Source organism: Mobula birostris, chromosome 2 (genome assembly GCF_030028105.1).
Source record: "Mobula birostris isolate sMobBir1 chromosome 2, sMobBir1.hap1, whole genome shotgun sequence".
In the NCBI taxonomy this organism is placed as follows: domain Eukaryota; kingdom Metazoa; phylum Chordata; class Chondrichthyes; order Myliobatiformes; family Myliobatidae; genus Mobula; species Mobula birostris.
In genome coordinates this window covers 199,768,310-199,795,476 of record NC_092371.1, presented here as the reverse complement: position 1 = coordinate 199,795,476, position 27,167 = coordinate 199,768,310, and the positions used below count along the sequence as shown (strand labels likewise).

At 39.6% G+C, this 27,167-nt stretch overlaps 1 protein-coding gene across 1 annotated transcript in view; it reads right to left on the bottom strand.

The window, feature by feature from the left end:
* Window positions 1–27,167, bottom strand: part of atad2b (ATPase family AAA domain containing 2B) — a 206,247-nt gene that overhangs the window by 81,551 nt on the left and 97,529 nt on the right. Inside the window, exons 5-13 of the mRNA XM_072251307.1 lie at window positions 25,539–25,647; window positions 14,923–15,076; window positions 11,457–11,570; window positions 9,225–9,300; window positions 8,857–8,958; window positions 7,733–7,844; window positions 5,609–5,724; window positions 2,170–2,344; window positions 1,982–2,070 (exon numbers count right to left, since the gene is read on the bottom strand). Of these exons, the coding sequence (XP_072107408.1) occupies window positions 1,982–2,070; window positions 2,170–2,344; window positions 5,609–5,724; window positions 7,733–7,844; window positions 8,857–8,958; window positions 9,225–9,300; window positions 11,457–11,570; window positions 14,923–15,076; window positions 25,539–25,647 (1,047 nt within the window). The remainder of the gene's footprint in view (window positions 1–1,981; window positions 2,071–2,169; window positions 2,345–5,608; window positions 5,725–7,732; window positions 7,845–8,856; window positions 8,959–9,224; window positions 9,301–11,456; window positions 11,571–14,922; window positions 15,077–25,538; window positions 25,648–27,167) is intronic.

Below are 27,167 nucleotides of genomic sequence, written 5' to 3'. Positions count from 1 at the left end.
GCATCTCCCCCATTCCACGCACATCTGCTCTCACTCCATCCTCCCGCCACCCCACTAGGAATAGGGTTCCCCTGATCCTCACCTACCACCCCACCAGCCTCCGGGTCCAACATATTATTCTCCGTAACTTCTGCCACCTCCAACGGGATCCCACCACTAAGCATATCTTTCCCTCCCCACCCACTTTCCGCAAGGATCGCTCCCTACGCGACTCCCTTGTCCATTCCTCCCCCCCATCCCTCCCCACTGATCTCCCTCCTGGCACTTATCTTTGTAAGCAAAACAAGTGCTACACATGCCCTTACACTTCCTCCCTTACCACCATTCAGGGCCCCAGACAGTCCTTCCAGGTGAGGCGACACTTCACCTGTGAGTCGGCTGGGGTGATATACTGCGTCCGGTGCTCCTGATGTGGCCTTCTATATATTGGCGAGACCCGACGCAGACTGGGAGATAGTTTTGCTGAACACCTACGCTCTGTCCGCCAGAGAAAGCAGGACCTCCCAGTGGCCACACATTTTAATTCCACATCCCATTCCCATTCTGACATGTCTATCCACGGCCTCCTCTACTGTAAAGATGAAGCCGTACTCCGGTTGGAGGAACAACACCTTATATTCCCTCTGGGTAGCCTCCAACCTGATGGCATGAACATTGACTTCTCTAACATCCGCCTTGTACCTCATCCGTCATTTATATACGCACATTTCTTTCTCTCACTCTCCTTTTTCTCCCTCTGTCGCTCTGACTACACCCGTTGCCCAACCCCTGGGTCCCCCCCCCCCGCCTTTCCTTCTCCCTGGGCCTCCTGTCCCATGATCCTCTCATATCTCTTTTGCCATCACCTGTCCAGCTCTTGGCTCCATTCCTCCCCCTCCTGTCTTCTCCTATCATTTTGGATCTCCCCCTCCCCCCCCCCCACTTTTAAATCTCTTACTAGCTCTTCCTTCAGTTTGTCCTGACGAAGGATCTCAGCCTGAAACGTCGACTGTACCTCTTCCTGGAGATGCTGCCTGACCTGCTGCGTTCACCAGCAACTTTGATGTGTGTTACCTTACTGACTCAAGTGTTTTGATAAGACAAGATCTGTCATATTCTTAATAAAGCAGCACTATTTTTCATCAGAGCTGGTATAAAAGGGAGATAAAGTGCATGCAGTGAAAAATCAATTTGTCAAAATAAATATTCAATCTAATGAAATTTGTCAAATTATCAGGCACATAGACAAAACCAATGCAGAGAATATTCAATATTCATATTTGTAAAAGTTCAGGCAAAGTGATATAAAAGATCAATTTAAAACTTAAGTGCACTTCAGTTCTGCAAAGGTACAGCGACTAAATGGACTGATTAGCAAAATTATAAGAAAGCAGAACAAATGTATGATATTCATTTTTGTTACTTCAGTATAGCTTATAACCAAGCCATGCAGAAGAACCTATATTAATTGATCCAAATATTCCATACATATTAAGGGCAGGAGAGTATTTAAAATAGAAGTTAACACAGTTGGCATTATCAACTCGCTAAGGAGATAGAAGTGTGCATCCATCTTCCTACTCCCCACACATTACCGACCCACATAACAAAAACTAGACAACTACCACGGCAAAATGTTTTAAATTTAGCATTGAATTCAAATTCTAAATTTTCAGGTACAGATGGAATTTCAACTTAATATATGTTAAATGAGAATTTCATTATTCTATAGTATTAAATTATTCTATGCTAGCTCATTCCAAAACATTTAAAAATTCAACATGGAAAAGTATTCAGGAAAATAAATAAATTAACACAGGCTCTATAATTGATTTTCCTGCTATTTCTATTACTATTAGAGGAATAATTCTTTGGATGTGGCAACTGCAAAGGTTTTGAGTAATGGTGTTCAACATGTTCATATATCAAATAAGCTGGCAAATTCTTGCCCTCCAAGCAACTTCACAAGATTGCAGCTACAACAGAATTCATAATTCCTTACCTATGAATTTGATCTTGTCTGCTTGAACGAACTGGTGCCAGGCCATCAATTTCATCAAAAAAAATTATGGACGGTCGCATTAAGTAAGCCTATAAAAAATTAAATTTTGAACTAGGCCTACAAATTCTATATAAAAAGAAGAATTATGCAATATCAATGGGAAATATGTTAGCAAAGGTTTTCTTTACCTGATCAAACAGCAGCCTGAGTTGGCGCTCAGACTCTCCTACCCACTTGCTCAGGCAGTCCGCACCTTTCCGCATGAAGAATGAAACCTTCTTGTCTCCCACACTGCACTCATTCGCCAAGGCTCTGGCCATCAGGGTCTTGCCTGTTCCAGGAGGCCCATAGAATAAACAACCCCTACGTCATTCAACAAAAATGGGATTTATAAACGGACATATTTTCACAAACATTTCCTATTTCTCCTCTCCTCCAGTTATATTAAAGCCCTTGACTAACATACCTAAAGTTAATGCTACATCTAAAAAATGGTATCGAACCTTCTCAAACCCAATGACATAGTTCGGGCTCCAAGGGAAGTCTCAATTCAGAACTTTCCATCTCGGTCTGAATCTGCAATCATTGAACTAAGATCAAGTGTGGCTTAAGAGACACATTTCTTTCATTTAAAGAGTAAACATTTATTTACTCTAAGTCAAAAATCATAGATTGTCTTCCTATGGAGGAACTAATAAACATATCAGGACAGACAATATTAGTTAAAAAGTACCATGGCTTCCAGCAATAAAATAAAGAAATCCTATATTTAATCCAGTGGGTATAAATTCACTCCCCCCATCACCGAACTATTTCCACAAGCTATGGACTCATTTTCAAGGACTCGTCATCTCATGTTCTCAATGTTTATTGCTTATTTATAGAATTATTTCTTTTTTCCTTTTGTGTTTGCAGTTTGTAGTCTTTTATACATTGGTTGTTCGTCCTGTTGGGTGCAGACTTTCATTGACTATTATAGTTCTTGGATTTACTTTGTATGCCCATAGAAAACAAATCTCAAGGTTTATATGATGACATATATGTAATTTGATAATAAATTTACTTTGAACTTTGAAGTAATTGCTATAAGCAATCATTATACTCTAACTCCGTTGAGCAACCAACAAGTATGAGCTAAGTAAACAAACAGACTATGTCAATTGAGCTTCATATTAGAATATTTAGGAAGAACTTTTACTTTTTTGATAGCTACTGAAGCACCTTGAGTTGTTTTTTCCTCCAAAGATACCATACAAATGTTGACAGCTGTTACCAAGTCACATGCCTTTTATACAATCACTAAAAACAGAATAACTAATATCACTACATGACACTTAAATTAGTACTATTTTCATATTCTGTAAAGTGTGTAGTCAACTACAGATCCTTGTTTAAACAGATGTTATACCCACATCTGAATCCATATCCAAACATTCTATAGTCAATCACAAACACAGGTCAGAAGACAATAAACACAACACTTCTGAATTACAAGGTATTAAAATAAATCTGAATCTATTAATTACTTAACAATACAAAATGCAATCTAAAGTACAAGAATTTTTGCACAATGTATTTTATTTGAATATTTACTCAAATACATTAAAATTTTAAAATGAAAACGCATTGCTCTTTCATGTACACTTCCCTATAACATACTGCATGATTTGTAAAAGTGATGTGATCATCAGCATGCTTAATGACTAACCATATTGTTATCCAAGACTACAAAAATAAGCTGTCCATTGTCAATCATCTTAGTTAAACAACACTTGGGCCAAACAGAAGTACCTCTACAAGATTAGTCCAAAGTCAAGCTAATATTACAAAATAGACAGAACTGGCCACTTGCGATACAGAGAAGACTGGTTACCCACAAAGCACCACTGGGTCCTGAAGGCTAGAATGTCCCTTGATGGAAGATAAGGTGCAGTAAAATGAACCTACAGTGGATCAGTGTGGTAAGCCAGACAGAGTTAAGGGGAAAAGACAATGACATGATTTAAAATAGCAGTCAACTGGAAGCTCACAGATACATTAGCACAATGAATGGAAATGCTCTGCAAAGCAGTGATTCAATCTGGCTTTTTCAGTGTTGAGCAAGGCAAACACTAAATGCAATATGTTAAACTGGAAGTGTAAACACTGCATCTGGAAGATTGCTTAATTCCAGGGTTGGCAAAAGAACAGGTATTGCACCCCCCATGATTGCATGGGAAAGTGATATGAGAAAGGGAATGGGTTTTCAAGATTGCTTAATGTAACTTCCAGTACACAAGTGTAAATAAGGACAAAATAACTGTTATTCTGGATCTGATGTAGCTCAAAAGAAACACAATATTAAATAACAATAAATACAAATACGTAATACAGGAAATGATAAAAGTATTGGTGGTAGGGGATATGGAGGGGTGGATTAGTGGGTGGAGGTGTTGATCAGCCTTACTGCAAGGGGAAAATAACTGTTTTTGAGTCTGGTGGTCCTGTTGTGGATGCTACGTAGCCTCAACAGTCCATGAGCAGGGTGGATGGGAAACTTCACGATGTTATAGATCATGATGCTCATGGAGATAGCAGGGAAAACCAGAGGATCACAGACAGAACAAATCATTTGGAATGCTGAAAGGAGAAGACTGGGGAAGATATGCCTGGAAATGACAAAAATTACAGTGGGTGATGGCCGAGAGGAAGGAGAGGACAACAGAAATCCTACATTTGCTCTGGTTGGAAGAAGAAAAGTTAAGAGCAGAAGTGGAATGAATAGAGAAGTGCTGTACAAAGGCTATACCAACCCTGGAAGAGGAGAATGAGAATTATAGAGAAAAACAAAGGCATCTCAGAAGCACTGGTATAGGAAGTCTCATCACCAGAATAGATACAATACAAATGGAATAATTTTCCAGTAAACAGGGTGAGAAGATGCTTTGTGTTATAACTGAGGGAATATCTCAACACATAATGGATATTATTCACTGACCTATTCCCTGAGATGGAATTGGAGAAGTCAAGGAAGATAAAAGCCACGTGAAAGTGAAAACAGAGTGGGAATGATCAAATGATCATCAAATCTAATTCTTCAGAAAGAAGCAGCAGCACCAATATAATTGTCAATGTATCAGGAAAAAAATAGATGTGGGAAGCACCATCAACCCCCAGGTAGGGCTGAAGCATATCCACATATGCTAGTGAGTAACAGAATAGCTTACACTCCTGTGTGTTCCCTAAACTAAAATCTGACTCTGATGCAAAGTTAAAGGAGAAACTGTTCAATATGAGACAATTTCACATGAACAAATGAGGATAGAGGTGGAGGAAGATTCTTCAACAAAGTGAAGGATCATCAGGCCATCTTGGCACAGGATGGGACAAACAGACTAAATATGGAAAATATTGAAGTGGCAGTGAGCACAGGTTTCATAGATGCAAGTGCAAAGGGACTTGAAAAGGGGAAAAAAGTCAAGGCAGAAACAAATGATGGCAAGAGAAGGCTGAAACATTCAATGGGGCAGACAGGCTTTTGGAGCAAGAAAGGACATAGAAGCAGGCTGTGCAGAGCTGAAGGACTTCGATGCTGGAGACTGGAAGGAAAATATCCCATTATTCAATTCTAACATTTAAAAACAATACCTTGGTGGTTGAATCTTGAATCGTTCAAATACTTCAGGATAGAGTAGAGGAAAAACAACCATTTCTTTAAGAGCTTGAATATGCTGACTTAACCCTCCAACACTATCAAACCGAACCTAATAAAACAATTCATAAAAATTAAATGAGGAATCATAAACCTTCACAAGGTTGATGTAAACTACATCATTAAAAATGAACTGTAGAATATATTGGATTTATAGCTCAATAAAAATAGCACTGAAAATAAACTTGGTTATGATAAAAACTTATTGGCTAACTGGTATGTATTAAATAATATAACAAATGCAAAACCAACATGTTGAATTTATAGACTGAGCTGAGTTGTTTGCCAAAATTAACATTATATATACACAAAAGAAAACTAATTGTTATGTAAAAAGCCTGGTCAACTATTATACAATTGCCTGAACCAACTTTCAACAGGATAGTGAACAATTAGCTGTTTATTTGAAAAAAAAGGCTCAAGATTGCTTCAAGAGTATCTTACTAGCTGTAAGGAGGATTGTTGTTTTACAAGGAAAATAATCTGCTGACAGAGACAAAACTAATGACATCAATGTCAAAAGGAACAGCAGCAAAACAAATGCACAGCCTGAAAAGATTAAGAAAATAACACCAAATAGATGAAAAATGAAATTTAATATGAACAACTGCTAGACAACAATTTAAGGAGGGGAATAAAGATCGAAATAGAAACTAATGACGCCAAGAGACACAACATAGAAGAAGACCCTGAAGGTAGTGATGAATAGTTTAAAGAATGTAAGAAACAGAAAGCACAGGCCAACACATAGGGAAAATAACAGATTTCAATATATATAACGAGGGATAACAACTTGCATTTACATATCTCTTTTATTGTAGGATAAGGTAATGTTATACTGGACAATATGAATCTGAACAATACAGCAACAAATATACCGCATATAGTTTTGATTGCTGAGCTCATTAACACCATTCAAACATGGAAGGTACAAGGCTGTGCTATAAAAATTCAGGCAAACACATTAATGGTTTGAGAACTGTTTTTAAAACTTTTTTTTTCCCCGAGTAGCACAAGAATACAATTATTAAAGATTCAATGAATAGAAAAATTGAATGTTAATAACATTTCAAAAGCCGTTACCAATTCCAGAATCTAGGGAGACAAGCTTGAGCTTAAATGAGGAGTGTATGAGTGGTGATTGTGTAAATGTAGATTGGGGTTATCCAGGTGAAATGTAAAGGGAGCAAGAGTACAAAATCTAAAAGACAATGGATGAAAGCTGCTGCACAAGTTGACAGTGTTGTTAAGGAGGTGTATGGTGTGTTGGCCTTCATCAACCGTGGGATTGAGTTCAAGAGCCATGAGGTAATGTTTCCGCTACACAAAACCTGAGTTAGACCTGACTTGGAGTACTGTGTTCAGTTCTGGTCACCTTATTACAGGAAGAGTGTGGATACAATAGAGAGAGTGCATAGGAGATTTACAAGGATGTTGCCTGGATTGGAGAGCATGCCTTATGAGAATAGGTTGAGTGAACTTGACTTTTTCTCCTTGGAGCAACGGAGGATGAGAGGTGACGTGATGGAGGTGTATAAGATGATCAAGTGGATAGCCAGAGGCTTTTTCCCAGGGTTGAAATGGCTAATATGAAGGGGCATAATTCTAAGGTGCTTGGAAGTAGGTACAAGGGGGATGTCAGAGGCATCCACAGAGAGTGCTGGGTGCGTGGAATGCACTGCCAGCGAAGGTGGTAGAGGCAGATCAATACAGTCTTTTAAGAGCCTCTTAGATAAGTACATTGGTCTCTGAAAAATAGAGAGCTATGCAGCAGGGAAATTCTAGGCAGCTTCTAGAGTAGGTTACATGGCCGGCATAACATAGTGGACCAAAGGGCCTGTAATGTGCTGTAGATTTTCTGTGTTTCTATGTTCTAAAATTTGAAGAAATGTACAATTGATGGAAATTAGTGCTTTGATCCTTGCCAGAAATTTGTTATAACTGAAACAATCATACATCAAATTATGCCACCACACAATGCGTAATAATTAACTCATATTAAATGACATAAAATTAGAAAAAAATCTATTCTGTGTATTTTTAAAAAACAGAACACTTACTGATGCATCTAAGTGCATTGGATCTACATCAGCCAGACTGGCACCAACTTTCGCACGTTCCCTAAGGATTTCACTTGTCAAATCTTCTGTTCTAACGTTCATCGGAAGACACCTGTTCAATCATTACTAGGTTACAAATTTAATGCAAATTTTCAAATTCTACCTGAACTTTAAGTTTTACTTCACTCTCCATAATTTTCATCAATATTCTGGGCAGAATAAACTTTTGACTTTTTATTGCATTAAATGCTGACATGAAACACCATCAAATTTGGCAAAATTAGGTACAGCTCTTTGTTTTGGCCTAACTTCAGGAAGAGGTTCCTGCAGAATCAGTAAATCATTCTCACTAAATACAGCAGACATCCTGCTGTCAATTTTTTTAAAAAAACATACAAAGTATAAAGTCCTTTGGCCCAGATGATCCACCCCAGTTCTAAGGGGAGTAATAGCATTAGTTTTATCAAATCACTTATTATTTCCTGTATCTTTCTCCCATACACCATAAACTTCCTTTTCATTTTCTTTACACCTATCCATCTACATTAAGGAGTAATTTACAACAGTGAATTAATCTGCCAGAATGTCTTTGAAATTTGGAAGGAAACTGGGGCACTCAAAGGAAATCCACACAATCATGGAGAAAACATCCAAACTCCGTTAAAGCAGAACCGTAGGTCAGAATCAAAACAGGATCCCTGGTGCTGTGAAGCAGCAACATTAACTGCTGTACCATTATGTAACATACAATTAAAATTAAGATTATAATTGAATCATCGTGAGGAATGGTTTTGTTACTCAACATACTGAAAAAAAACCATCAATTTGATCAACTTTCAAATCCAGTGTTTTCACAAAACACATCACCTAACATTTTTGTACACCAGTACTGACTGACCAAACTTGTACGTTATATTACAATAAAATCAAGATTGTCCTTTAAGAATTCAAAAAATTCAGGAGGAAAATAGTACAATAAAAAATACACGAAAACTGACAAATTACAATCAAATGTAACTTCAATACTTTAAATAGTTATATTGTCACATATTACTTTTAAGTCATGCTAAAACACCTAATGATCATGTTCTTTTAAAATACAGATACTTGTTACTATATTTCACCTGTTTCTAGCTCTTGCCATGCTTTTGGACTTCCTTCTTTCAAAACGTTCTTCATCGGATGACGAGGTGGTATCGCTGCTATGGATTGCATGTTTCTTCCTTCTTTTTAAAGCAAAAGGCAAGTTAAGAGTAATAAATTTATATTTTTATATGAAAAAAATGATTGCAGGTGAGACTTGATGGACTGACTACCTGCCATTTTCACATATTCCCTGAAAATGCTCCCACTCAGTGCCCTCTACATTGCTAAGTACAACCATAAAATCATTGTCAGCCATACACACTCCTGCTTCCCTCACAAAACCTGAAAATAAGTGTTTCAATTGTTAAAAGTAGAAAATATTCAATAAATTTTGTTTTATTTTTACCTAATGTGGCTTCTTCTTGCAGGAGATCTGAGTGTATCAAACAGTGTGCTTTGTCTTTGTCTTCGATGGACAGGCTCTGAAGAAACAAGTTAATTCACAGACTTAAGCAACTATGAGCTCAGGTGCAGGCTAATGTATGAAGCAGCTGAACATAGAACATAGAATAGTACAGCACAGTACAGGCCCTTCTGCCCACAATATTGTGCCGACCCTCAAACCCTGCTCCCATATAACCCCCCACATTAAATTCCTCCATATACCTGTCTAGTAGTCTCTTAAACTTCACGAGTGTATCCGCCTCCACCACTGACTCAGGCAGTGCATTCCACGCACCAACCACTCTCTGAGTAAAAAACCTTCCTCTAATATCCCCCTTGAACTTCCCACCCCTTACCTTAAAGCCATGTCCTCTTGTATTGAGCAGTGGTGCCCTGGAGAAGGGGCACTGGTTATTCACTCTATCTATTCCTCTTATTATCTTGTACACCTCTATCATGTCTCCTCTCATACCCCTTCTCTCCAAAGAATAAAGCCCTAGCTCCCTTAATCTCTGATCATAATGCATACTCTCTAAACCAGGCAGCATCCTGGTAAATCTCCTCTGTACCCCTTCCAATGCTTCCACATCCTCCCTATAGTGAGGGAACCAGAACTGGACACAGTACTCCAAGTGTGGCCTAACCAGAGTTTTATAGAGCTGCATCATTACATCGTGACTCTTAAACTCTATCCCTCGACATATGAAAGCTAACACCCCATAAGCTTTCTTAACTACCCCATCCACCTGTGAGACAACTTTCAGGGATCTGTGGACATGTACCCCCAGATCCCTCTGCTCCTCCACACTACCAAGTATCCTGCCATTTACTTTGTACTCTGCCTTGGAGTTTGTCCTTCCAAAGTGTACCACCTCACACTTCTCCGGGTTGAACTCCATCTGCCACTTCTCAGCCCACTTCTGCACCCTATCAATGTCTCTCTGCAATCTTTGACAATCCTCTACACTATCTACAACATCACCAACCTTTGTGTCATCTGCAAACTTGCCAGCCCACCCTTCTACCCCCACATCCAGGTCATTAATAAAAATCACGAAAAGTATAGGTCCCAGAACAGATCCTTGTGGGACACCACTAGTCACAATCCTCCAATCTGAATGTACTCCCTCCACCACCACCCTCTGCCCTCTGCAGGCAAGCCAATTCTGAATCCACCTGGCCAAACTTCCCTGGATCCCATGCCTTCTGACTTTCTGAATAAGCCTAACTTGTGGAACCTTGTCAAATGCCTTACTAAAATCCATATACATCACATCCACTGCACTAACCTCATCTATACGCCTGGTCACCTTCTCAAAGAACTCTATCAGGCTTGTTAGACACGATCTGCCCTTCACAAAGCCATGCTGACTGTCCCTGATCAGACCATGATTCTCTAAATGCTCAGAGATCCTATCTCTAAGAATCTTTTCCAACAGCTTTCCCACCACAGACATAAGGCTCACTGGTCTATAATTACCAGGACTATCCCTACTACCTTTTTTGAACAAGGGGACAATATCCGCCTCCCTCCAATCCTCCGGTACCATAACCGTGGACAACATAAAGATCCTAGCCAGAGGCTCAGCGATCTCTTCCCTCGCCTCATGGAGCAGCCTGGGGAATATTCCATCAGGCCCCGGGGACTTATCCATCCTGATGTATTTTAACAACTCCAACACCTCCTCTCCCTTAATATCAACATGCTCCAGAACATCAACCTCACTCATATTATCCTCACTATCATCAAGTTCCCTGTCATTGGTGAATACCGAAGAGAAGTACTCATTGAGGACCTCGCTCACTTCCACAGCCTCCAGGCATATCTTCCCACCTTTATCTCTAATCGGTCCTACTTTCACTCCTGTTATCCTTTTGTTCTTCACAAAATTAATATGGTGCTTTCCTTTTAAGAATAACTTTCTCTATGCCACTCTATAAAATGTTTAGGATCTCAGTTATGTCATTTTCATAGCTTTTACTCCAATTAGAAAATATACTGCATAATTCTTAACTAGAAACAAATGTATTTTCAAGAAACTCCACTGAAATTTCTACACAATTTTGATTAGATACAGCCTCATTCACAATCAATGAAGTTGGAGTTTAACAAAATGAAAAAGCAGAATACTGCAGACTTTGTATCAAAGGACATGTATAGGATTTCACAAGAAAAACTACTTTCTACTTTTACCTATTGGAGGGGCTTGATATCTTTGTACAGCTTTCCGTTGTCTCAGGTTGTATGGTCTGTCATTTTCTTCAGCCTCTTCTACTTCATCTCCATCTTCTTCCTCTTCTTGAGATTCTAATGAGATAAATAATAAAGATCACAGTGCATGGTATTGTTACAATTATATTGAAAATGAAATAATTCATTGGGATCACTGAATATCATTTATTTACTTAAAGTAAGCTAATGTTACCTCAATCTACAGAACATAAAAAGGCAGATGGTTATCCACTACTAAACTGAACTTTACATTTTAATTCTACTATTTCAGTGCATTAACTTCCAACAGAAAGCACCAGTCTGTCAGCTTCAAATGTGTTTTATATTTTTTAAGTTTCATATATTTACAGCATTTTATGTAATCTGTTCAAATAAAGCCCTTTGTTTATATTTGATGCTGCATTTTTACTCTTCTGTTGCATTTAAATATTTTTATTACAACAAATGGATATATTAAACACAAATAACGCAGAAATGGAAAGGAAAAACTATAAATGGACTGTTGCATTGGATGTTATCAAAGAAAGCATTATGCAGAATCTGTAATCAGGATTCACAAACAGGCACTAGGGCTCTGCAAAGGGGTAAGGTAGGCAAAGAACTGACAAATAGTGTAAAATTGTAAATTGTCCACTTTGGGAGGGAAAATAAAACAACAGCAAACTACCCAAAGAGTGAGAGCACTGGGAGCTTTGAGGTGACGGGATCTGAGTGACAATGCATTAATTCACAGATGGTCTGTATGCATGTATGTCAAGTAATTAGGAAACGAATAGAATGGCATCATTTAGTGCGAAGTAAATTATATATTAAACTATCAGTGTTTCAATAATATAGAGCATTGATGCTACCAAATCTTAAGTACTCTGTACAATATGGATCTCCTTATTTATAGAAGACTTGTTAATGCATTGGAAGCAATTCTGATTAAACTTACTGAACTAATATCTAGAACAGGTGACTATCTTAGGATAAGATTTAGACAGGCCAGGTGTGTATCCACTGGAGTTTAGGAGAGACTGCACCGACACAAACAAGATCCTGACAGGTATTGAGAGAATGGGTGTGGAGAGAACCCTTCTGTGAGAAAATCTAGGGAGTATTCAAAGATAACTATCACCAATCTAAGACAGAGATACAGTTTCTTTTTAATGAACTCTCTTGCTTAAAGGAAAGTAGAAACAAAGTCTTTGAATATGCTTAAGTACATCAATATGTTATTAAAAAAAAGTGAAGTTACCTCAGGAAAAGTGGGAATGCAAGGTTGAGGTTATAATCAGATTTGCTATGACCTTATTCAATGGTAGGGCCTGCTTAAGGAGTCAAAAGTCCTGCTCCTCATTTTTAATTAACCAAAATATTCATACATAATGCATGTCACTTCCAACCCAGGTGGAAATTAAACATTTTGAAAATACTTGACATATCAGAAAATTACATAAGTGCCCTGTACATCTCAAAAGTCAAATAAATGAACAGTGCCAGAAGGAGAAGACTGAGGAAATGGAGAGCATTCACAGAATGCTTAAAGTGCACAGCATGTAAAGGTCAAAAGCCAGGACCATGGTATCGCTAGAGTATATCTTGAGAGGCCATCAAACATTTACTTCTGGAATTTTAAGTATTGATCAGCTAAGTGAGCATTTCTCAATAGACTCTGCTCTTGCCAATTGCTGCCATGGTGAGTACCATGCCAGTCGAGGTCCATTCTTCTAAGCAGAATGTATCATGCTGAGCCAAAGGTAAAATATGATGAAATGATGCTTCTGGATAAGGGTTTGAAATTAGCTGTGGGCCTTTGTTTAGTAATTTTCTTTACTGTAGTCATTTTCAAAGCAATGTACATGCCTAATGGCTTTTAGTGAAGAAAAATACTCTAATTCAATTGCTGCAATGACTTCCAGTCATCTAATACATCTTTAACACAATACTAAATTTTTCTTAATTACACAAGTACACTGAAGACACTAGAAGTCCCATGAATTCCAATTATTATGTTACTTGTCACATCATTACTAAAAATACTATGGCAATGACTGTTTATGTTGAAAGGGAACTCCATAAGATTTATTCATCAATAAATCTCATAATTGTTTGTCACCGGGTAAAACTTTTAAGTGAACTATCCATGTAAAACATAAAAATTAGAGATGCTAAACAGCTGAAATCAAAACAAAAAACATGCACACAACGCAAGCTCAGAGTCAGAATTTGAATCAGGTTTATTATTGTTGCCATATGCCGTAAAATTTGTTGTTTTGAGGCAGCAGTACAGTCCAAGACATAGAAGTTATGATAAGTTACAAAACTAAAGTGTAAAAGAGAAATGACAAGGCAGAGCTCTTGAACGGTTCACAAATCTAATGTCAGAAGGGAAGAAGTTGTTCCTAAAACATTGAGGAACTGGTGTTCTTAAATCTTTTCACAGTTGCTGTCTGATTTGTTGAGCATTTTCAGCATTTACTATTTATATTCAAGTATCCATTTATGTTTGAAAGCTATTCTAAAAAAAATATCATCACACCAGTCATTACTAGTTATTTTACTGCTACTAAAATGAAATGAATTTTAAGTGATTCTCTGTTAGCAATGAGCGAACAGAATCAGCCTGTAATTTTCTGAGCTAGTTCAAATACAGTTACATCGATGATACAAGGGTTTGGCGAAGTTCCCAATACATGGAATATCAAGTAAAATTGCTTCATTAAGGTGAATAAAGATATAAATAATATACAGTTCATTTTGGTAACAATACTCCTCTACTGCATTTAATCAGCATAACATGATTAAAAAGGAGCTTATGCCTGAAAATATATGTATCTACTGCAAATTTGGTATACAGGTACAAGCAATGAATGCTACCTCAAACCCAAGTTTAAGATGGAACCCCCACTTTACCTGTATACAAATTACTTTCTAAAACTAGCTTGATGAAAAACATTAATATTTTTCATTTTAGTTGGAAGAGATAGTATTAATCCACTCTAAACTCAAATACACAGACTGAACTATTCACAGTGTCATAATCATGAAATTAGACAAATATACAGAATTTTATGCCACAAACAAATAAACAAATCTAAAATGATGCAATATATTGGAGCAGCCGTATACTTCTACAGATAAGAGAAATTCTGGCTTAAACCCTACAGGTTTCTAATTATTAGCTGCAACTGTATCATACAAAGATGAAAGTGCAGGAGCTTTGTTCTTTTTCTACTAAATCATGTGTAAGTAAGTAAATTAACCTTCCCAGCCACTCTCAATGCTTAAGGCATCTATCATAGCAGTTTCTTTATAGGACAGTGAATGAGAAGGAAGCAATGCTCCAACTAACAAAAAGAATGGGATTTTCATACAGGTTTGGATACAAGACAAAAGTTGGAAACTATCAGATTAGCATAAGAAAACTTAAGGTAAAGGATACCTTCACTTCCTTCCTCCTCCTCCTCCTCCTCTTCTTCTTCTTCCTCCTCTTCATCTCCTTCACTAGTTTCTTCAACATGAATAGGCATTCCATACATGTTTCTTCTCAAAGGTTTTCTTTTCCTCTTCACACGGGAATACATATCCATGTTTTCCTAAGATTACATAATACATACAATATTTGCCCAAATTATATAAAGAACAAACACAATTCAGATACATTTTCAATGTCAACATACCATAAATTACAAAGTACTTCAAGCTACTAGTAAATCAGGTCAAGGAGAAATATACATGTACTAGTATAAAAATACTGTCACCAAGGAATACGGAAATCTTTTGTTAAACAAACATTCACCACAACTTTCAGAGGCAGCTCAAACCAACTAGCATGATGCAAGTCCATACCCAACTCAGAAGGTGCAGCAGAGGAGGAAACTTACTGACTGATCAATAACACAAGCTGTAGCACTGTTAAATACTAATGTGAACATTTAAGGCTGCCAATGATGCTTATATTCAAATATCACAGCAGCATTTATAATTATTACTAAATATTAGAAAACAGAAAAAATAATTTAATTAGAAAAGCTGAAAACTAATCACCAGGAGTCAACCAAGCAACATCAATTCCTACTTAAACAAGGATCAACAGAATTCTTCAGTCATTTTAGAAAATACATACTACATTGCAACCTAAGATCGAAATTTAAAACCTGAAGATACTAAGATACTTGTCCAAAACAAATTTTCCAAACCTTGCACAGAAAAGGCTGCAAGGAGTCTGCAGACTCTTGAGGAAGTAGAGAGAACTTCATGCTTTTTTTTTGTAATTATATTTATATGATGGGTCCAGGACAGGTCCTCTGAGATAGTGACACCCAGGAATTTAAAAGCTACTGACCCTAGTCATCATATATGAGCCCAAGCATGAGAGGATGAACCCTGGGTGCTCTCCCAAGACCATGGTCAACACACTCCTAGAAGACAGCAGCACGGCTAATGTAGATGAACTGAACACACTGATGACAGAGAGGGAGAAGTGGAGAATCCGTCATTGTGCCCGACGCCGGCCCCCTCGGCCTGAGTTGTAGTTGTAGTTGTAGAAGAAAAAGTCCCTCTTCACCTCTGATCCTCCAATGAGCACTGGCTCATGGACCTCTGGTTTTCCTCTCCTGAAGTCTACAATCAGTTCCTTCGTCTTATTGACGTTAAGTGAGAGATTGTTGATATTACACTACTCAACCAAATTTTCAATCTCCTTCCTGTATGCTGATTCATCACCACCCTTGATACAGCCCACGTATCATGTTGGTCTGTATGCTGGAGCGGTCATGTTGTTGGATGAAAGACTGACATCTGCCGAAACAAATCTTCTACTCCCAGCTTAAAGAAGGCAAACGTAAAAGGGGCAGACAACAGAAGAGATTCAAAGACATCTTAAAAGCCAACATGAAGAAATGTAACATCGACATCAACAATTGGGAAACCAATGCCAAGGACAGGAAACTCCGGCAAGCCATCATCTGAGAAGGAACAGCAACTCTCGAAGCCAACAGATGTGCAGAATTAGAAGAAAAGAGAAGAAAATGGAAAGAGAGGCAGCAACAACCAAAGCCCAATCTGCCATCTGGAACTACCTGTCCTGAATGGCTTTTATAGGTATGTAAAAAGGAAAAGACTGGTAAAGACAAATGTAGGTCCCCTGCAGGCAGAAACAGGTGAGTTGATTATGGGGAGCAAGGACATGGCAGACCAATTGAATAATTACTTTGGTTCTGTCTTCACTAAGGAGGACATAAATAATCTTCCAGAAATAGTAAGGGACAGAGGGTCCGGTGAGATGGAGGAACTGAGCGAAATACTTGTTAGTAGGGAAGTGGTGTTAGGTAAATTGAAGGGATTGAAGGCAGATAAATCCCCAGGGCCAGATGGTCTGCATCCCAGGGTGCTTAAGGAAGTAGCCCAAGAAATAGTGGATGCATTAGTGATAATTTTTCAAAACTCGTTAGATTCTGGACTAGTTCCTGAGGATTGGAGGGTGGCTAATGTAACTCCACTTTTTAAAAAAGGAGGGAGAGAGAAACCGGGGAATTATAGACCGGTTAGCCTAACGTCGGTGGTGGGGAAAATGCTGGAGTCAGTTATCAAGGATGTGATAACAGCACATTTGGAAAGTGGTGAAATGATCGGACAAAGTCAGCATGGATTTGTGAAAGGAAAATCATGTCTGACCAATCTCATAGAATTTTTTTGAGGATGTAACTAGTAGAGTGGATAGGGGAGAACCAGTGGATGTGGTATATTTGGATTTTCAGAAGGCTTTTGACAAGGTCCCACACAGGAGATTAGTGTGCAAACTTAAAGCACACGGTATTGGGGGTAAGGTATTGGTGTGGATGGAGAATTGGTTAGCAGACAGGAAGCAAAGAGTGGGAATAAACTGGACCTTTTCAGAATGGCAGGCGGTGACTAGTGGGGTACCGCAAGGCTCAGTGCTGGGACCCCAGTTGTTTACAATATATATTAATGACTTGGATGAGGGAATTAAATGCAGCATCTCCAAGTTTGCGGATGACACGAAGCTGGGTGGCAGTGTTAGCTATGAGGAGGATGCTAAGAGGATGCGGGGTGACTTGGATAGGTTGGGTGAGTGGGCAAATTCATGGCAGATGCAATTTAATGTGGATAAATGTGAAGTTATCCACTTTGGTGGCAAAAATAGGAAAACAGATTATTATCTGAATGGTGGCCGATTAGGAAAAGGGGAGGTGCAACGTGACCTGGGTGTCATTATACACCAGTCATTGAAAGTGGGCATGCAGGTACAGCAGGCGGTGAAAAAGGCGAATGGTATGCTGGCATTTATAGCGAGAGGATTTGAGTACAGGAGCAGGGAGGTACTACTGCAGTTGTACAAGGCCTTGGTGAGACCACACCAGGAGTACTGTGTGCAGTTTTGGTCCCCTAATCTGAGAAAAGACATCCTTGCCATAGAGGGAGTACAGAGAAGGTTCACCAGATTGGTTCCTGGGATGGCAGGACTTTCATATGAAGAAAGAATGGATGAACTGGGCTTGTACTCGTTGGAATTTAGAAGATTGAGGGGGGATCTGATTGAAACATATAAGATCCTAAAGGGATTGGACAGGCTAGATGTAGGAAGATTGTTCCCGATGCTGGGGAAGTCCAGAACGAGGGGTCACAGTTTGAGGATAGAGGGGAAGCCTTTTAGGACCGAGATTAGGAAAAACTTCTTCACACAGAGAGTGGTGAATCTGTGGAATTCTCTGCCACAGGAAACAGTTGAGGCCAGTTCATTGGCTATATTTAAGAGGGAGTTAGATATGGCCCTTGGGGCTACGGGGGTCAGGGGGTATGGAGGGAAGGCTGGGGCGGTGTTCTGAGTTGGATGATCAGCCATGATCATAATAAATGGCGGTGCAGGCTCGAAGGGCCGAATGGCCTACTCCTGCACCTATTTTCTATGTTTCTATGTTTCTATGAATGCGGAAGAACTTTCAAAGCCCAGATTGGACTCGTAAGCCACCTGAGAGCCCATAAGTAGATCAACAGAACGAAGACCATCATCCTCGACCTCAAGGGATAGCCACGACGACGATACAGCCCACAACAGTGTGTTTAAACTGAGTAGTGGGGGGGGAGGGAACAAACTGGAAACATAAGGATGAAGATAAAGGGAAAGTAAGAATAAGAAAAGTTAAGAAAGACAGCAGAATCAACAGAGCAGAAAGCTCAAGAAGGGATCGTACAGTATGGCCAAGTGAAATAGAAATTGATATGGGTGGTGAGGGGAGTAATGAATTAAAAGTATTATATATGAATGCACGGAGTATGAGAAATAAAGTGGATGAGCTTGAGGCACAGTTGGAAATTGGTAAGTATGAAGTTGTGGGAATAACAGAGACATGGCTTCAAGTGGACAGGGCCTGGGAAATGAATATTCAAGGGTATACGTCCTATCGAAAGGACAGACTGATGGGCAGAGGGGGTGGGGTGGCTCTGTTGGTGAGGAATGATATTCAGTCCCTTGCGAGTGGGAACATAGAATCAGGAGACATAGAGTCAGTATGGACAGAACTGAGAAATTCTGAGGGTAGAAAGATCCTAATGGGAGTTATCTACAGGGCCCCAAACAGTAGTCTGGATGTAGGGTGTAAGTTGAATCAAGAGTTAAAACTGGCATGTTGCAAAGGTAATGCTACAGTTGTTATGGGGGACTTTAACATGCAGGTAGACTGGAGGAATCAGGTTGGTAACGGACCCCTAGAAAGGGAGTTTGTGGAGTCCCTCTGAGATGGATTCTTAGAACAGCTTGTACTGGAGCCTACCAGACAGAACGCAATCCTAAATTTAGTGTTGTGCAATGAACTGGATTCGAACAGGGACCTCGAGATAAAGGAGCCATTAGGAGGTAGTGACCATAATATGATAAGTTTTAATCTACAATTTGAGAGGGAGAAGGGAAACTCAGAAGTGTCAGTATTACAGTTGAACAAAGGGAAATATGGTGCTATGAGCGAGGAGCTGACCAAAGTTCAATGGAACAATACCCTAGCAGGGATGACAGTGGAATAGCAATGGTCAGTGCTTCTGGGAATAATGCGGAAGGTGCACGATCAGTTCATTCCAAACAGGAAGAAAGATCCTAAGGGGCGTAAGGGGAGGCGGTGGCTGACAAGAGAAGTAATGGACAGTATATAAAAAAAAAGAGAAGTATAACGTAGTATAGACAAGTGGGAAGCCGGAGGATTGGGAAACTTCTAAAGAGAAACAGAAGGTAACTAAAAAGGTAATATGCGGAGAAAAAATGAGGTACGAAGGTAAACTAGCCAAGAATATAAAGGAGAATAGTAAAAGCTTCTTTAGGTATGTGAAAAGGAAAAAAATAGTTAAGACCAAAATTGGGCCCTTGAAGACAGAAGCGGGTGAATTTATTATGGGGAACAAGGAAATGGCAGATGAGTTGAACAGGTACTTTGGATCTGTCTTCACTAGGGAAGACACGAACAATCTCCCAGATGTAATAGTGGCCAAAGGACCTAGGGTAATGGATGAATTGAAGGAAATTTATATTAGGCAGGAAATGGTGTTGGATAGGCTGTTGGGTCTGAAGGCTGAAGTCCCCGGGACCTGATGGTCTGTATCCCAGGGTACTTAAGGAGGTGGCTTTAGAAATTGTGGACGCATTGGTAATCATTTTCCAATGTTCTATAGATTCAGGATTAGTTCCTGTGGATTGGAAGGTGGCTAACGTTGTCCCTCTCTTCAAGAAGGAACGAAGAGAGAAAACAGGAAATTATAGACCAGTTAGCCTGACGTCGGTGGTGGCAAAGATGCTGGAGTCCATTATAAGAGATGAAATTACGACACATCTGGATAGCAGTAACAGGATCGGTCCGAGTCAGCATGGATTTACGAAGGAGAAATCGTGCTTGACAAATCTTCTGGAATTTTTTGAGGATGTAACTATGAAAATGGACAAGGGAGAGCCAGTGGATGTAGTGTACCTGGATTTTCAGAAAACCTTTGATGAAGTCCCACATAGGAGATTAGTGGGCAAAATTAGGGCACATGGTATTGGGGGCAGAGTACTGACATGGATTGAAAATTGGCTGGCTGACAGAAAACAAAGAGTAGCGATTAATGGGTCTCTTTCGGAATGGCAGGCAGTGACCAGTGGGGTACCGCAGGGTTCAGTGCTGGGACCGCAGCTGTTTACAATATATATTAATGATTTAGATGAGGGAATTAAAAGTAACATCAGCAAATTTGCCGATGATACAAAGCTGGGTGGCAGTGTGAGATGTGAGGAGGATGTTATGAGAATGCAGGCTGACTTGGACAGGCTGGGTGAGTGGGCAGATGCATGGCAGATGCAGTTTAATGTGGATAAATGTGAGGTTATCCACTTTGGTGGTAAGAACAGGAAGGCAGATTATTATCTAAATGGAGTCAAGTTAGGAAAAGGGGAAGCACAACGAGATCTCGGTGTTCTTATACATCAGTCACTGAAAGTAAGCATGCAAGTACAGCAGGCAGCGAAGAAAGCTAATAGCATGCTGGCCTTCATAACAAGGGGAATTGAGTATAAGAGCAAAGAGGTCCTTCTGTAGCTGTACAGGGCTCTGGTGAGACCACACCTGGAGTACTGTGTGCAGTTTCGGTCTCCAAATTTGAGGAAGGACATTCTTGCTATTGAGGGAGTGCAGCGTAGGTTCACAAGGTTAATTCCCTGGATGGCGGGACTGTCATATGTCGAAAGATTGGAGCAACTGGGCTTGTATACTCTGGAATTTAGAAGGCTGAGAGGGGATCTTATTGAAACATATAAGATTATTAAGGGATTGGACACACTGGAGGCAGGAAGCATGTTCCCGCTGATGGGTGAGTCCAGAACCAGAGGCCACAGTTTAAGAATGAGGGGTAGGCCGTTTAGAACAGAGTTGAGGAAAAACATTTTCACCCAGAGAGTGGTGGATCTATGGAATGCTCTGCCCCAGAAGGCTGTGGAGGCCAAGTCTCTGGATGCTTTCAAGAAAGAGATGGACAGAGGTCTTAAAGATAGCGGAATCAAAGGTTATGGGGATAAGGCAGGAACTGGATACTGATTGTGGATGATTAGCCATGATCACAGTGAATAGCGGTGCTGGCTCAAAGGGCCGAATGGCCTACTCCTGCACCTATTGTCTATTAACAGTGATGTCATAAGCAAACTTGCACATGGCATTGGAGCTATACTGTCATAGGTGTAAAGTAGAGCAGGGAGCTAAGCACACATCCCTATAGTGTTCCTGTGCTGATGGAGATTGTGGAGGAGATACTTACACCAATTCGAACTGACTGGGTTTTGCAAGTGAGGAAATCTAGAATCCAACTGCACAAGGGAGTATTGAGGGCCAGGTCTTGGAGTTTACTGATTAGTTTTGAGGGGATGATGGTGGTATTAAATGTAATCAATAAAGAGCATTCCCTGATGCTTGCTGTCCAGATGTTCCAAAGGTTGTGTGAAGAGCCAATGAGATGGCATTTGGTGTGGACCTATTGCTTTGGTAAGCAAATTGGAGCAGATCCAAGGTGCCACTCACAGACAGCAGCTGAAATGCTTCAACACTAGCCTCTCAAATTACTTCATTACTGTGGAAGTAAGTGCCACAAGTCCTCATGGACTAGTGGCATTCCACAGAGGTTGGTGTTGGGACCGCTTCTTTTCATGTTATATGGTGATCATTTGGATGACGGAATTGATGGTTTTGCAGACGATACGAAGATAGGTGAAGGGGCAGATAGTGTTGAGGAAGCAGAGAATCTGCAAGACTTAAGACTGATTAGGAGAATGGGCAAAGAAGTGGCAAATGAGATGTAGTGTATGGTCATGCACTTTGGTAGAAGAGATAAAGGCATAGACTAAGCTCTAAAGGGAGAAAATTCAGAAATCAGAGGTTTAAAGGGACTTGGGAGTCTTCATGTAGGATTCCCTAAAGGTTAACTTGCAGATTGAGTCAGTGGTGAGGAAAGCACATGCAATGTCAGCATTCATTTCCTGAGGACTAGAATATAAAAGCAAGAATGTAATGTTGAGTCTTTATATGGCATTGGTCAGACTCCACTTGGAATACTGTGGACAATTTTGGGCCCCTTATCTAAGAAAGTTTGTGATGGCATTGGTGTGGGGCAGAGGAAGTTCTAGAATCATCCTGGGAATGAAAGGGTTAACGTATGAGGAGCATTTGATGGCTCTGAACATGTACTTGCTGGAGTTTAGAAGAGTTGGGGAGGGGGACCTCATTGAAACCTACTGAATATTGATAGACCTAAATGGAGTGGACATGGACAGGATGTTTCCTACAATGGGGGTCTCAAAAGCACATTCCTTTAGAATAAAGATGAGGAGGAATTTCTTTACGTTGAGCAGGGGTTCCCAACCTGGGCTCCAGGGACTCCTCAGTTAATGGTAGGGATCGATGGTATAAATAAGGTTGGGAACCCCTGACCTGGTGGGTAATAAATCATTGTCAAAGGTGGCTGTGGAGACTAAGTCAATGGATATATTTAAAGCAGAGGTTGATACGTTCTTGATTAGTAAGAGCAAAGATTCTGGGAATAAGGCAGGAAAATAGGGTTGAGAGGGATAATAAATCAGCAAAGACTGAAAGGTGGAGCAGACTTGATGGGCCAAATGACTTAATTCTGCTCCAAGTCTTTTGGAAAACAGTTTTGACACCTCATGACCAACTCTATTATAGGGAGATTACGGGTGGAAATAGGAGGATGGGAGTGGAAATGCAGACTTCTGTAACCAAGGTGACAGTGGAACAAGAGAACATAACATTCCCACCTCTCTAATAGTATGACTATTAATGCTCCAATGCTAAATTCAGTTCCACTTTTTCTATATTATACATGGACAGTGGTAGTTCTTCAGATTGGTAAATCTCAATTAATTCAATAGTCCTTTACTTTACGTACATAATCATCCTGCATCTGGCGGCATCATTACAATTATATCCTCTAAATTTTCTACAAATTTATCTAATGTACTGCTCTTGTACTTAGGTTCTGCCACAACTACTGTTGAGCTGTGAAAGGAACTAAGAAAAAAGAAATAACTTCATATCTTAAAAAATTGTGCTCAAGTATCAGGCTTTAGAATATTTATACAGTAACATGCAAAAGTTTGGGCACCCCGGTCAAAATTTCTGTTACTGTGAATAGCTAAGCGAGTAAAAGATGAACTGATTTCCAAAAGGCATGAAGTTAAAGATGACACATTTCTTTAATATTTTAAGAAAACTTATTTATTTCCATCTTTTACAGTTCCAAAATAACAAAAAAAGGAAAAGGGCCCGAAGCAAAAAGTTTGGACACCCTGCATGGCAGTACTTAGTAACACCCCCTTTGGCAAGTATCACAGCTCGTAAATGCTTTCTGTAGCCAGCTAAGAGTCTTTCAATTCTTGTTTGGGGGATTTTCGCCCATTCTTCCTTGCAAAAGGCTTCTAGATCTGTGAGATTCTTGGGCCATCTTGCATGCACTGCTCTTTTGAGGTCTATCCACAGATTCTCGACCATGCTTAGGTCAGGGGACTGTGAGGGCCATGGCAAAACCTTCAGCTTGCGCCTCTTGAGGTAGTCCATTGTGGATTTTGAGGTGTATTTAGGTTCATTATCCTGCTGTAGAAGCCATCCTCTTTTTATCTTCGGCTTTTTTTTTTACAGACGATGTGATGTTTGCTTCCAGAATTTCCTGGTATTTAATTGAATTCATTCTTCTCTCTACGAATAAATGTTCTCCGTGCCACTGGCTGCAACACAAGCCTAAAGCATGATCGATCCATCCCTGTGCTTTGGAGAGGTGTTCTTTTCTTGAAATTCTGCACCCTTTTTTCTCCAAACATACCTTTGCTCATTGCGGCCAAAAAGTTCTATTTTAACTTCATCAGTCCACAGGACTTCTTTCTAAAATGCATCAGGTTTGTTTAGATGTTCCTTTAAACCTTTTGAATAGAACTTTTTGGCCGCAATGAGCAAAGGTATGTTTGAAGAAAAAAGGGTGTAGAATTTCATGAAAAGAATACCTCTCCAACTGTTAAGCATGGGGGTGGATCGATCATGCTTTGGGCTTGTGTTGTAGCCAGTGGCACGGGGAACATTTACTGGTAGAGGGAAGAATTAATTCAATTAAGGTGCAAATAAAAAAGTAATCTTGCTTAAAATATTGAAGAAACGTGTCATCTTTAACTTTCTGCCTTTTGGAAATCAGTTTATCTTTTACTCGCTTAGCTATTCACTGTAACAGAAATTTTGACCGGGATGCCCAAATATTTGCATGCCACTGTATACTAAACAGGTAATATTCTACAAGGAGAGTAAATCACTATAAGACCATAAGACATAGGAGCAGAAATAGGCCATTTGGCCCATCGAGTCTGCTCTGCCATTCAAACATGACTGATTTTTCCCCTCCTCAGACCCATACCCTAGCCTTCACCCCTTAACCTCTGATGCTGTGGCCAATCAAACCTATCAGATTTTTGGTTTTTCTCCCCGTTTAGAAAACAGTCTGCACATTTATTTTTACTATCAAAGTGCATGACCATGTATTTCCCAACACTGTACTTCATTTGGCACTTTCTTGTCATTCTCCTATCTATCTATCCAATATCCTTCTGCAGTCTACCTGTTTCCTCAATACTATCTGCCCCTCCACCAATCTTCATATCATCAACAAACTTGGAAGCAAAGCCATCTATTTCATCATCTAAATTATTGATGTACAGTTGAAGGGTCACAGCCCAAAACATCCACTGTTTACCTTTTGCCATAGATGCTGCCTGGCTTGCTGAGTTCCTCCAGCATTTTGCATGTTAGAAATATGCTGTTTTACATTTAACTTAAGAACAACAACAAATCAGTTTAAAGCAGTACATGCATACCTAGGGAGCTACATTTAAAGGCATAAAGCAATCTCCCTTTTGCTCTCATCTGTTTTAACTATTCAAAGACAACAAACTAGCAAAATGATGCTTGTACATCTTGGCAGTGAAGAATAGCTTCAGACTGATCAGTCTCCTAAATCAGGAAGAACAATACTCACAAACTCTGTATCTGTCCACATTCTGAGACGCTCCACTTCTCCAGGTCTTCTGTTTTGCCTTATGTTACTTGTGATGTTGTCCATTTCTTGCAGAACAGCTTCTGCAGTACTAGATCAATGGAATATATAATTAAACAATAATTCATGATTTTGAAATGCACTTTTATTATGCACACAATTATCACAACCAGTCTGGGATTTGGCCAAATGATACCATGAAAAGAAACCCAGAAAGTTCAATAAGCCAAATTTTCTTGCATGAAAGTAGATATTGGTTGAGATTTGAAGTTAACAAGATCCAAAATTGACATCACATCATTTATAAGTAAAAAAACAAATAGGCAGTAGAACAACCCAGAGAACATAGAACAGTACACCACAATACAGGCCCCTTTGGTCCACGATGCTGTGCCAACCAATATAAACCTTCTTCACATATCACACATTTTTTTTCTTAACCTTTGCATAAGAGTCTTTTAAATGGCCCTATTGTATCAGTCTGTATAACCCCACCACCCCTAGTACATACTAGACAACTATCACTTGTGTAAAAAAACTAGCTTTGACTCCTACCTTAACAGTTGCTCTCTGGTATTAACCATCACCACCCTGGAAGAAATGTGCTGGTTGTTTGCTCTACTTGTGCCCCTCATAATCTTATACATTCTTATCGTCACCTCTCATCCTCTGTTGTTCCATAGAGGAAAAAAAACGAGCTTGTTCAAATTTTTTATCTTAAGAGATGTTCTCTAATCCAGGTAGCAGCTTGCTAAGTCTCCTTTTCACCCTCGTTTCCACATCCTATAATCAGGTGACCAGAATTGAACACAATACTCTTAACTGTGGTCTAACCAGAGTTTTTAAGAGCTGCAACATTACTTCATGTTCTTGAACTCAATCACCCGACTAATGAGGGGCAGCAGACCACGTCCTCTGAACCACTCTTATCAACTTGTCCAGCATTATGGACATGCATCCCACGATCTCTGTTCCTCCTCACTAAGAATCCTGCTATTAACCTTGCATTCCATCTTCTAAAGTGTATTACTACACATTTTCCATGACTGAACTACCCAACTCTGCACCCTGTTTATATCCCATTGTTATCTACAAGAACCTTCTCCACTGTGCACAGCACCCCCAACCTTTGTCATTTGCACACTTAACATACCAGCCCTCCACTTCCTCATCCAAGTCATTTATAAAAATCACAATGTAAAAGTCCATAACAAATCCCTTCTGAACACCACTAGTCATGACCCTCAGGGAGAGTGTACCCTATCCACTACTCTTCCCTGCCTTCTGTATGCAAGCCAATTCTAAAACCATGCAGCCAGTTATCCACAGGTCCAATATCCCATGACTTTCTGGATGAGTCTATAATGGGGAATCTTGTCAAATACCTTAACAAAATCTACACACAGCATATTCACTGCTCTACCTACATCAAATTGTTTTAATGCCTCTTTGCAGTGAGGCCATGCAGACTATCCCTAATAAGGCTATACTTCACCAAATGCCCATAAATACAATTCCCAAGAGTGCTCTCCAACAGTTTACCCACCACTGACATCAGATTCATTAGTCTATAGTTTCCAGGACTGTCCATAGTACCATTTTCGAACAACA